Raw genomic sequence first — 13,885 nt, 5'->3', positions numbered from 1 at the left:
AATGTTTTGAAATAAAAAATGTAATTAAACGTGTAACTTTTTCTTAAATTTTATTAAGTAACTAGATACCCCATTTAAAAACACAATTAATAAAAGCAAACAATTTTTCCTGCTCCTTCTATTTTTCGAGATATCCCAGAAAGTATGTTCTCATCCCTCAAATTTGGGGGCTGTTATCACTCTCTCTTAATTTGCACGATGGCCAATAAAACATAATACGTGTTATATATTCTTTGGAGTACTGCCTCCCATATAAGTTTCATTAAGATCGGTGTGTGTGGTTTCGGTATCTCCTCTTGTGAGATCGAAGACAGAAAGGGTCTAAGAAGAACAATAACGCATCGCTCAAATGTTCCATGGTTAAAGGCTGCCACGTACTTTGGCGAAGCGCAGTGTGGCGGAAGGCGGCGAAACGAAGCGAAAATTTGATAAACAACTGTTTCTTATGGAATCATGCACACTAGACCGAAGCCACGGTTGTATACACAGGTCCGGAAACTCCCGTGGTGGGTGTGCTCCCGTAAGGAAGACCAAAAGTTTCGTGAATCTTCCGCTAGCCACACAACGCTGCAATCGTATTGACGTACAACATGTTTACAAGCAAGACTAGGCGCATGCGCCCTGGAGCGCCACAGGGGCGTATACAACCCCGACTGAATCCATGGACCTAAGGAATTAGAAGACGGAGAGCAAAGTCCCACTACTAGGTCCATGACTAACCATAAGACCGTAGTGCCCTCGCTTCGTGGCAAAGTTCGAAACTACACTTGGCGTCTTTAAGGGATCACCCACACTACAGGAGTTTCCGGACCTGTGTATACGACTGTGACCGAAGCGCAGCTAAGGTTGTTTATCAAATTTTCGTTTCAATTCGCCAAAGTGCGCAATACCTTAATAATAAGTTTATGCGACTTTTCTGAAAGATAAAAGAAACTTTCTTTTTACAATTTGAGCTACTGAATTTTGATTCTGCTCCACTGTGCGATGCTTCGCTGCTCCCATCTGTAAAAGCTGCAAAAATAAGCGGACGCTGACCGTGTATAAAGCCAACAGAATATGCAAGCCCCCGGGTACACAATTTACATTGCCGTTTTGTTTGAACGCTCCGCGCCGGTGTCCGGAACGTTGTCCCCCGCGGAAGATATTCCGAAACGCTCGGACGATCACGGATTTTATGAAAAAATATCGCGTTTCAGTTCTCGTGAGAGCTTCCGGCGATATCGCCGGTGTCTATTGGCCGTAAATGTTTTGGTTTGTCGAACGGTCCCGGGATAAAATAGCGTTTCGTTTGTCGATTTGTCAGCGGGGCGATGGGTGTCCACGAAGTACGTTGGGAATACGGTCGAAGGACAACTTTACTGTATACAGGGTGTAACAAAAATGCCGGAGGACCCGGAAATAGGAAACTTATAAAGTGATTTGAAACAAGTTTTTCCTTAGCGAAAATGTTATCCGAGGCTTTGTTGACGAGATATTAACTGATTGGTCGGGGTTTTTCGTTAATATCTCGTTAACAAAGCCTCGGATAACATTTTTGCTAAGGAAAAACTTGTTTCAAATCATCTCAAGAGTATCCTATTTCCAGGTCCTCCAACATTTACACCGTGTACAGGGTGGTCCAATAAGAACTTGAAGCACTTGAATATGTCCGTTGTTTATGAAAAATCTTTTTAAAATCGCCACCTTATTTTCTATTAATCTACAAGACTCCAGTGAACCAAATAAGAAGCTAAATCACCTGGAAAGTGTGTAGATATCGTTAAAAACCATTTTTCTACTTGTTCATACGACATCCATATCCGAGACTTCCAATTATACATTCTACACTTTCACGAATTCCTCTTGTCTTGATGAATCTCGCGGTATCTCATTTATACCACCATATTATTCTCAAAACAAACGGCCAGAGACATAAATCATTTCGGCGCCAGGTAATCTCTAACCACAGGATAACGAAACGCCCGGTGGTGAAGTAACAAATGAATGAAAGGCAATAAAGAATTGCATCAATCAACTATTCGTGGCGGTCGGACGTACGATCCGATAAAGTGTTCTATAATTCTTCGTGACAGCGCGATTGTCAATATTAACCGAGGCGCAATTGACTGTTAGTGCAGCCCTCGGTGCCGGTGCGGCAAAATAAATTCAACTCGCGCGACGAAATTGAAAACAGTTTACACTGTCGAACTATCGGACTGAACCGACAAAAAAAAAAGGGTGAGTAGCGGGGGGCAGAAGGGAGTGGGGAACCGCCCATCGAGCGGGATACCATCGCTCGTAATTGTCGGCACATAGAGTTCGAACCTTTATCCTACTGATAACACATATCTGACAGGCTGGGATCCTCTGACAGCGCGGGCCGCCGAAAGGTAAACAAAATTTGCGAGACCCCGAATATTGGAATCGATCGATTGACGGGCGCGCTTCGCGAGAGAGGACGGTTTCGAAAATGTTTTCGGAGCGTAACACACAGTTTGAACGACGTACCCACCGCCATTAATTTCAATTTGATTAAAAATTTTTGTTTGCACGCTGGTCCGTACTCGCGACGTGCTTCCTCCCGGAACTAATATCTCGCGGGGAGAAAAATTGTCGAAGCTCGCGGGTTTAGTGAACACTTATTTTCACTCTTTCGATATAATAAAGTCGACGGAAGTATTGATAATTTTCATTTCCGTGAAACTGCGTTTCGTGGATTTTCGCGGAACGTAAGTTTTGAAATGTTTTGCAATCATATTTGAGATCTTTCAAACATAAATCTATATTCAAATTTTTTACATTGTCAAGTTGTGTTTCCTGTAATAATATGTACTACGGATGGCCGATAAAGGTTGTGAAATGTTTTGCAAAAAGATTGTTTTTAACCCTTTTGCTGCGGAAGATTACAGTGTAAACTGTGCGTGGAGGATAGTAGATGTCTGACCGTAATCGACGATTGCGAACGGTGAAACGTTTCGACGGCGATAACGGTTGCAAGAAATTTTAAGCTACACGGTGACAGTAGCAACTGTGCTTGCTATCATCGTCGAACAACTTCACAAAGTTTTATACCGTGACGGACCTAGTTCCTAATCGTTTAAGGGTAACTATTACGGTTTTTTAACATATGTATAAGTAGAAAAATTAACCAAAGTCAAACAATTTGTTGTTATTCGAGTAAATTAATGTTTCATTTTTAACTCGGTCTTAACGCAAGTGCAAAAAAAATAATTAAGAAATTCTAACTTAACTGTTTAAATAAGAAATGCAAAGGGAGCAATTTCTGATCACTCAAATCATATATCTGTATCTCGTTCCGAGCTATCAAATTTTACGTACAAATTTTAAAATGGGTAATAATTATTTATTAATTTTCCAAAATAAATGTTTACCATAATAAACTTATCATATGGTAATCTATCCACTAAACTGATCAGGAATTGGGTTCTGATCAGGAACTAACTCCATAACGATAATCAAAAGCGTAATCAAACTTCCATTCCTGCAACGATAATTAATAAAATTCTGTCATTATCACGAACTCTTTCAGTTACACAATTCTTATCACTTCTTCAACAACCTGTTTACACGCATACCTCGTCGATACATGCCCGATATTTCTACACGATCCCCAACCACGATACCCAAGATAACACAACTGCAACGGCGTCAATTCGGAATTAAACTACCGTCACGAAGTTATTATCAAACGCAACCGTTATACCTCTCCCTCCCCGTGTCACCAGTGGGGTGAGTTTCCATCGCGAAGGAGAGAAAAAAACATAACACAGCCTCGTAGTGAACAAGAGGCGCCCGAAGACAAGGGGTTGATCACCGTCGCCCGGAACCAGAGGTGGGCGGAGGGAAAGAAAATGAGGTGGAATGGGTGGTGGGGGTGGGACGGGGTGGAAGGAAGTGAGCGCAACCGAGTTTATTCAGCGCGCGAATGAAGCCCAGATATTAATTTTCTCGATGTATATGGATGAGTTCCGACTGGGCCACGTTGCGGCGGCCACGAGGGAGGGAACGTGGGGGTGGGGAGAGAACGAGCGGCGCGAGTAAGGGATGGTTTGAGGCGGGCGGTAGCCACGTCGACGACGACGGTGGTGGTGGTGGTGGACCCCGGTCGGAGGGAAAGTACACAGATGTACCGGCAGTGGGGGGGTAGGTGCTCGTAGAGAATGGCGAAGGGTGATTAAATTGCTATCGATCCCCCACCCACCACCCCCCCTCAAGCTTCGCAAATATCGTTTACCTTAGCCGTGCAACCCTTCTAAAATCCTATCCTCGCTCTCGGCGGCTCAGGCATCGATGCATTACGCGATACCTGCGTTCGTTGGAATACGGGGACGACTATACGTTTAACAGCAACGCTGGTTGCACTTTAATACATATTACTATACACACAACAAACTCTGATCAATAAGTGAAATATATATGATTGATTGCTAATACTGTATACACAATATGTATTTCACTGTTTAATGCTCGCTGGGGATTTACCCTGGATGATTCGGTGGTACCGATAGAATGTTTTCCGGTTCACTATTATTTTTTTAATATTCTTGGGCTGGCCGAAAAGTAATCTGGGATTTCTGCAGTTGACTATGCTTTTTTTATTTCAATACAAAGCCTTGCTCCTAACTAATGAAGACATATTCTGAAAGTAACGTACTACTAGTTAAAAGGTAGATTAAAAAAAAAATTAGATTTTTTTACAGAAATTTGTTACACAGATTAAATCACAGGTCAAAGGGAAAAATGCACAGTTGGCAGTGAGAACTTAAGAGGTTAATTTTTGTTAAAGGGGTGAGCTTATTTATAGACTGTGCACATATACAGATTGTGTAGGATACGCACAAAACGTTAATTTTTAATGTCAAAGGTGAAAGGAGTGGTACTTATCGCCAAAGTGATAAAGTAGCGTATTAAGGACTCGCTTTGCTCGCCTAATACTTTAACACATGCAATGTGGATGTGACTATTGTTTTACTTTAAAACGATCGGAAGTTCACTATTTAATACTTAAATTATTAATGTATTCAGACATATTTATTTTTCATTTTTACTCGGTTTATGTATCGACTTAGTCACTCAAAAGCATCTTCTCGATACGTGTATCGATCTCATACTAAACATATTCAAACTGAAAAAATCGGGACTTAAGTACTCACAAAAAAACATACCGAACCCGCACACGCCGATTTTAATAAAACCGATATAAGAGATAGTACTCCAAAAAATACTTCGCATGTATTTTTTGATATTTCCCATTGTCTATATTAAGTGGGTGATAACAGCCTCAAAATACATTTTTTAAATATCTCGGAAAATAGACGGAGTAGGAAGTTTGTTTTTTAAATGTGTACCTTCGAATGGGGAATTTAGTCACATAAAGAAATGAAACCAAAAATTCAAATTCCTAATATATCATCTAAGTAAATAATTTGTTCTTATATTCTCGTATGTGACTAAATTTCCCATCCAAAAACACAATCTAGTTTCCTGGATATTCCAAAAAATATATTTTCATTCCTCAACTCGATGGACTGTTATCACCCCCTTAACATGGACAATGGCCATTAAGAGAAAATACATGAGAAATACGTTTCGGAGCACTATTTCCCATATAAATTCCATTCGAATCAGCGTATACGATTTCGGTATATTCTCTTATCCGATTTAAAATGTACATAAAAAAAAAAAATTTAATACGGATCAAAATTGACCTGACATTGGCCAGTTCGTTCGTCGGTCGCCTTTTCACAATGATCAACACATCCACAACGGAAGAGTACACACTCCTTGTCGTCGAATAGGTGAAATTCCTCATTGGTTTATCGTTGGCGAAATAGGTATCGAACCGTGTCCCGCCACCAACGATTTCCATCCTCCCCTCCTGTCACCTACCCTCATACACGAACCATCGGTAAAAGTAATTCCGTAGCCGGCAGTCTCTCTCCTCTGAAGCTCGTGTTTATACAGCAGTTGACATCGAACGCGTTTACCCGGGACTGTTAAATCAAGCGCAAAAACTGTCGGACTCTGGCCCCCTCTCCCATCCCGGTGGGCGGGCTTTAACTGTTTGAAAAGAGTAGAATGGAAACGGCTTAAGCGTCGCGGCGACTCGTGTGTGTGTGTCTGTGTTCCGTTTATACGTGTGTGATTCATCGATCCCCGTAACCGGCGGGAGAACGTCCGGCGTACCTGGACCGCTTATATTTACATATTTAACTAACCCAACGGCACGGGCATTAACGCGAACGCGGGACAGATAATCCGGAATATGTTAATCCTGGACGAGGTGCATACCATCGCTTTGAATTAGCGCGGACACTCCTGGGCGATTTGCGTCCATCCCTCCCCCCACCCCTCCGCCGACGAAGTGTGGGAATGCGGTGTCTGAGCTTTCGTTTGCTCGATCCATTGTCCCTCTATTTCTCCTCTTCTTCCGGCAACCTTGCTGATCGTTTCTTTGTTCTTGTGGAACGGCGAGGAGGAGCTCAGGTGAGTGCAACATGATGGTACGAGCTCTGTCGGGAGTTTTAGATCGTTGCTTATGAAATGGTAGTTTTTTTTGTTGGTCGTAAAGTGACATGTAGACTATACAGTCGCTGGAAATATTCTACACTGCCTTGTAAAAGTTTAAAACCTTCTGGAGCTTTTAGTCTTGTATGATTTGACTGAACAGCCGTGGAAGAATAATTCATTATTCTGAAAGTTAAAAAAAGTTAAAAAAGTCAAGTTTCAACTTTCCGGTGCACAAATGTATAGCTTGTTTGTACTGAAATACTGCTTTTCAATACGCTGCAATGATGATTTCATTGAATCCTAAGTGCAAAATATAGTAATATATAATTTCAAGATTGTTTTATAGTTATGAGATGTACCTACCGTATTTCGGTAGTTTAGTAACAACTGCTAGGTAACGTCACCGAAATATTGGAACACCGTTGACCGACTGTTTATACCCAGGGGACTAAATAAAATATTTCTAGCGTATATTTGTCACTCTGAGTTTTCGTTTAATTTAATTAAAAGTTGTTCTCTAGCCGTCGAATGTATCTGTACAGTGAGTCGATTGCTGGAATACAGTGTTTTCAGCGATTGTGTGCCAGTCCACACAGGACAAAGTCGGTTTCTTATTGGGAATTTAGTAAGTTGAATTTTCTACTAATCAGAAATTCTACTCTAGCCATTGCTAGAGGATGCTTCGAAAATCCAACTTAAATACTTAAACACCCAACCCAATATCTACTATGTGGGGTTTATAATATCTATGAGGTTGAATCATAAGTAGCTCCCTCTATAAACACTAAAAAATTACGAAATTATACTTAAAAAAAACACTGACGTTAGTAATATTTAAATTCAGTCGCTATTATTAAGTTGCATAGTGGTAGGATCCATATCAATTGTGAAGTTTCTCAAACCAATATAAATTTAACACCGGTAGTCTGTTAATGGGCTTTTAAATTTCAGTGCTTAAAAATAAAAAGCCTATTAATTTACCCTTAGATCAGGGTAAAAAAGAAATTGTTATATTATTCTATTAGAGTTTTTGCTGTTTCTCATGAATTTAATTTGCTACTGTAATTGAACCGTTTAATAATATCTTATTGGCTATTGATCGTTGGATCTACTGAACCCATTAAATAGCAACCCCTTAAATAATATGTGAAGAAAGGGGAAACTTATTTACGAATCAACCCAATATATCTGTTAATGTGTATTCTATAACCTAATCTCTATTTCTGTCGGAACACTGACAGTTCTATGTCCAACTGGTGTACATACAGATGTCAGTTTCTGTCGACATCAGTGTCCTAATCTTTATCGCTTTGTTCTCGACACGCGATAGTTGTTACATGATCGTGGTCGGTGACAGTTTGTCAACAGCACCAGGTATAATTGAGTGAGCCGAAACGGTGGCGGCCGAGGGTCTGTCGAGCGGAAAGGGAGTTAAGGTCGCTTAACGCGAGTAGGGGTCTTTGTAACCTAAAATCCGCGGGCAAAGTTTGGCGCCACTTGGCAGCAGTTGTCCCCCGGATCGCGAAGGCCACCTAAGGTCTCGAGTGATCCTCCACCGGCTGCTAGTTCTTCCTGGAGTGTACTTCAACGTTGTTGTCACTGCGCCGTGGAATATGCGAAAGCCACACTCCTCTTGTACCCGTTCGCGTTCAACTCTTTAACCCCCTATACACTAACTTCGCCGTTATCGCAGATGCAGGTGAGCAACGGACCTCCTAAATCATTTTGAAGCCACAGCTATGAACGACCATTTATTTCTCGTGTGGAGTCAGGCTAGATTTCTGCGGCAATCTTCCTAGAAAATAGGAACGATACAAAGTAATATTTTCTTTACGTTTATTCAGGATTTTTCTCGAATATGTAGTCCTTTGGAGAGATAACAATTTATGTTGAGACAAAGAATCTTGCTATACATTCTTGATGATGAGTATTAGGACAGTTACTGAATATGCAATTGCAAATTGCTGAAAATCTGAAGTAAATATTGTTTGGGGGATATTTAAGCTCGATGGATGACGCTTATGCTAGGGTGAAATAATAAAAGTGGCCGAAAATACATAATTATTATGAAACATCACGTTTTTTTGGTACAGGTCAGGTGCCCTAGTACTTATGAGCGTACGTTCAATTGTAGAGGAATGATTTTCGAAGCATTAAAGTAGATAGAGTTTGGGATTTAATAATAGTCTTCAGCGCAGAACCAGTTACACACCAAACGACGATTTATTTAACCCTTGCGTTCACTGTTTCAATAAATTGTTGCAGTACTATTCTTTGAATTAAACTTGGCCTCACAAGAGACACCACTCAACTGTAACACATCGATTTTACTACCGTTTGGTACAGGGATAGTATTTTCAAACGTATTTAAAATGTATTTTTTTATAGCTCCTGATATTCTCATCTAGGGGGAGAAAACAGTCCTCAAAGTCGTCGGGGAAAAATACATTTACCTCAATATCTCGCAAACTTAGAAAAGATATTTGGTAACAAGAATAATGTGTTTTTTTTCATAATAAAAATAACTGCTTAAATAGTTTTTCGAAATACTAATTTGTTTAAACAATTATTATTTGTTCTTTAATATTCCGAAACATTACTTAAACAGTTATTTTTATTATGAAAGATACACAATTCTTGTTAACAAATATCTTTTCCAAGACGAATACATAGTTGGGAAATATTGGGGAAAATGTGTTTTTCACCCATGGCTTTCAGGATTGCTTTATCCCCTAGATGTGAATGTCAGCAGCTACGAAAAACTACGAGTCGAATATTTTTCAAAATACTACCTCTGTACCAAACGGCAAAAAATCGGTGTGTTACAATTGAGTAATATACCTTGCTTGTTAAAGTCGAATTCAGGAAATGTACTTACATATCCGTTTATCATTGTGTATGTGTACTACTGGTGCAAAATTGATTTACAAGTTTCTCTGGTAAAGAATATAATCAGTATTAAGGTCTGAGTTCGGGTTAAATTGACCCAAACAGTGCATTAGAGTAACGTGAACGTTTAAAAACTGTAATTACTCTGTTGTCGGATCTCAAATTCTCTAGTAAAATTGAAATGAATAAAAAAAGAAAGGTTACTGTACGTTCACGATTTATTCATTTACGTAAAATCACGATCTTTGGGATTGTAATTCCAGTTCGGTGACACGTAATTTAGACACATTCATTATCGAATAAATCGTAGTGGATGACGTGAATGAAAGGAAAAGGAAATTATCATGAAAGCGTTACAATCATATAGTACCAACCGGGGCCAATTGTTTCTGAGCTACGCCGGTCGTAACACGCGAAGAATCTTGTCCATCTGTTAGCACTATTTGCCAACCCCGAGGTCATCTAAGCTGGCATTGAGTGGAATCAACGACGGGCACGATTTCCTTGTTGCGTGTTTCGAGACCATAAAAACGAGGGCGTGACAACCATAATCGGGGAATGACAAGGGATCATTAATACACACTCGAGTGCAGTTCTTCGTATTAATTCAGTATGAGTAGATCATCGATTTTATCCATTTATGGCATATACAAGTGTCTAAAATACGATAAAATATAAAACGTTACCATGTATAATAAATTTTTCATATTATTCGTAGCTTAATGAAATCCTTATAGGGGGAAGGAATTTTCAGTTAAGACACTTGACTTGATAAATTAATTCGAAAAATACAAATTTACATAAAAATCCGCAGTCTATAGTTTTTATGCATTTTGACACAAATGAAAGTGAATGAATTGGGATGGAATAAAAATTGTATTTTAAGTTCAAAAACAGACTTCATTTTATTCTTTGTTAAGTAATAAGAGTATATTTGATACCTTTTGTCATAAGTTGGAACAAAATAATACGAATTCGTATAAATAATCTGTAGTTTATTTATGATTGAACAAAAATCAATAATTGCGTGTGTTTTGTTTCAGGCAATGGGAATTTAGAGTTGTTTGATAGTGAGAGCGGGCCGGACCTCACACTATCACCTCAGACCTTCACGTCGACGGCAGAGGCCTTCATCAATGACAATAGTGATAGTCTTGGTGTTCCAGGAGACAACGATACGGGTAAGTGCTACTTACAATTGCACCCTTACCGCGAAAATCAGTGAAATAAGTACTTTACAGCATCCGTTTATCTTTTTACACATTTTACCATATTAGGATAAAACAATATATTAAAGTCTAGCGAACTGAATAGTAATTTAAATTTCTGAATAGTCACACCTGAAAGTAAATGAAAGAGAAATCGATAGTCGAGATATCATCTGAATATAATTTTCATTGCAGTAACGAAAATTCATGAATTTATTAATTATATTATATAGATCCGTTTCACACCAAAGTGTAGCATCAGAAATGATTTTATATTATACTACAAAGGGATTGTTGATGAAATACTATAAAGTCTTAGAATATCGAGATTGAATAAGTCTTTTTGGAGTATTTCTATATATACTTGTGTTATAAATAACTACGGTAATTAACGTGTAAATCGAATTATTACGCCATACGAGGCGGACACTGCTACATTTACTTTCAGTGTCTAGCTCTATACTTTTCCGTGAGTTTATAACAAAAAAATCTAAATAAATGTCACGTACTATTAATCATAAAAATGTTAAAGCGAAACAACTTTAATTTGACAAAACTACATAAAAGTAAGAAAATACTTTTTTTACACAAGTTTTCATTAAACAAGTCTGGAAATCAACGCAGTACATATTTGAGGTATTACAAAATAATAAAACAAACAAAGTCTTATATATTTAAAAAAAACGTTCAATGACGTTGAAATTGATAAAAATATTTAACATTCAGTCTAATTGTAAAATAAATTGGTCAAATTTAATAGGAAAGTTTAGTGAAATTTAAAAACGTTTTAAAATCAGTATTTCTGGTTTAAATGAAAGGGAAGACCTTTAAACAAAATCTTCTTCGACTTCGAAACATAGTCAACTTTTCTATTGCAAAAAACAACAACATACAATTGTATTCCTCGAACGGCACAGCGATTGTTCGTTGTGTCTATTCCCTTTATTCGTTAAAATCGTCACCGAGCAAATGAAATCTTCTGTGAATCCTGGCGAGCGTGATTCCGTGTTTTAATCGCCTGCTAACCCGGCTGTAATTTAATTGAACGAAAGGGCGTAGGAGGTCGATCGTTTAGAGTTGTCGAGCAAAGGAACCGAGGACATTGCATTAACGTAATTGTTGTGCTGGCTCGTCAACAAGGCACAGTTGAGCAGTGAGTTACAGCTAGTTCGAACATGTTGGGGGAGGCCATTTCCGTGCGTGCGCCTCCGGTATATAATACCCATTGTTTCCGACAAGTATAAGGGGACGGTGCCGGTTGTACACCGGCTATAAAATGTCCGTATTGTTTCGCGGGGACGCGCTGCACGGTAATCAAGTCGCCTTCTGACAATAGAGACCGACTACCCGACGTTTCAATCGGAACTCGGAACATCTTAAGTCTTGTCCAATTCTCAACATTATGTCGGGAAAATAAATGTTTTACGAACATTGTTCTTTCTCTTCGAGTTATACTGGGTAGTTCTGAAATGGTGGTACAACTCAAAAGGATATGATTCTACATGCAAAAAGTAAGTCGAAAATGTAGAATAGTAGTTTCTCGTACGATGCTTCGTTTTCGAGTAAATTGAGATTGAAAATCTACCGAATACGCGTGCAATGGAATAGGATTTGGCTAACCCAGTTATTGCATACTGTTTCTACTTGTTGTCACTGTGAATACAATAATGTCGCGTTAACTGCGCGAAACTGTATGCGCGCAGTAATCGTGGACGGTCACTATGTCAAACTCTTGTAAATTTTGTATGTAATACTATCAACAATGGTCACAGGAAAGGTCAACGAGCGAAAAAGAAAGAGGGACCGAGCCTAAATGCAGCTGGAAGTTGCATTATTATTGTCTCACCGACACATCAGTGTTTAATCTTTTTTTTTCTCATGGAGGGACAACCACTGACGTAATAAATTATACACTTCACTGGTTCAAGGGGGGATCCCCCCAGCGGTGGGGATTACGCGTGGGAAGTTAATTTAAAAGCCTTCCGCGCAGTTAACGCGACTTTACTGTACATGCATGTTAAATGACGTTTGAAACATGATTATCTTGAAAACGAAGCATCGTACGAAAAAGGTACACACACGCATTTACGTTGAACGAAAATACGCGCGACTAGACTCCTTCGTCGCGATTCGTAACTGCAATAGAATGCAGTAACATCGCGCAACCTCTCATCCTTTGACGCGTCATTCACGGCTGGGGGGAGGGGGCCGAACAAACGGGCGTCCTGGCCAAAAATATCGGATTTCAAGAGACGAGCCAACAGCCGCGTGTCGTGTGCCCGATGCCAAAAGTGTGTTGTGTTCGCGTAGTCGTGTGTTTCCCCGAGCCTCCTCGTGTTCGATATGTTTTTTCTTTCTCGATACACGGACATCCTAATTGCCGTCGCGTGTCTCCGAGTTGGAGCTCTCCCCTAAATGGGGGTTTCTGGAGGAAATAAACATACACACATGGGGAGTATTCGGCTAATGATCTACAAATGACGAGATAGAACCAACGATTAGGATTCACCGCGTGAAAATAATTTCGTCGAGGAATGATAAAAAATCAACCACCTCGTCCGAACGTTTGTTTATTTGTTACGAAGTGAATTGGCGTGGATGAGAATTTATTTTATTCGGTTCGTTAGGGAGTAATTGTTATTCCTATATTAATTATTATTTTAGAATTGTTAACGTAAATTTTAACGTGTTATGTTTATATGGTTCAATAGAAAGAACAAAACGGAGTATTTACGATTACACGATACACTCGTAACAGAATTTTTGTAACGTTTCCATATGGGAATATTAAAGAGTTCACGATTCGATCAGTAATTTAAGATTGAAATGCATACAGTCCGCGTTGTATGTGCAATTTACGTTCGTGAATATTGGGAGACTTGCAATATCTGAAGAATATGTGATATTTTATTGTATGAAGATCTACACTAGAACTACCAAATCAATCAAAATGACTGGTCAGTACCCTCCTATAACAACGATTAAACTCTTACAACAATGCATTTTCTCAGATCATTCACAACTTTTATTGCAACATCAAAATGAAAAATCATTTAATATATAAATTTATATATTTTCAAAACTTTGTCAGATTTATCAATCCGATAAAAGTAGATGTACGTTTATTGTCAGTAGTTTTAGTCTTAATAACGTTATCGATGACCACCATGGTAATCCTGTTAAATAGCCTCAACGAATTTTTATGAAACATCACATTTTCGTCGCGCGTAATGACTGTCCTAAAGCTTACAAACTACAGTGTACATAATACGAAACGT

General features: G+C 39.0%; 1 protein-coding gene across 1 annotated transcript in view; it reads left to right on the top strand.

The window, feature by feature from the left end:
* Positions 1–13,885, top strand: part of LOC107194621 (zinc finger protein 541-like) — a 229,036-nt gene that overhangs the window by 36,144 nt on the left and 179,007 nt on the right. The window contains exon 3 of the mRNA XM_015584267.1: positions 10,443–10,580. Within this exon, the coding sequence (XP_015439753.1) occupies positions 10,443–10,580 (138 nt within the window). The remainder of the gene's footprint in view (positions 1–10,442; positions 10,581–13,885) is intronic.

The sequence above is a fragment of the Dufourea novaeangliae genome, unplaced genomic scaffold, assembly GCF_001272555.1.
Source record: "Dufourea novaeangliae isolate 0120121106 unplaced genomic scaffold, ASM127255v1 scaffold8, whole genome shotgun sequence".
Taxonomy (NCBI): domain Eukaryota; kingdom Metazoa; phylum Arthropoda; class Insecta; order Hymenoptera; family Halictidae; genus Dufourea; species Dufourea novaeangliae.
The sequence above is the reverse complement of the archived record's forward strand: the minus strand, read 5'-3'. Positions and strand labels throughout refer to the sequence as shown.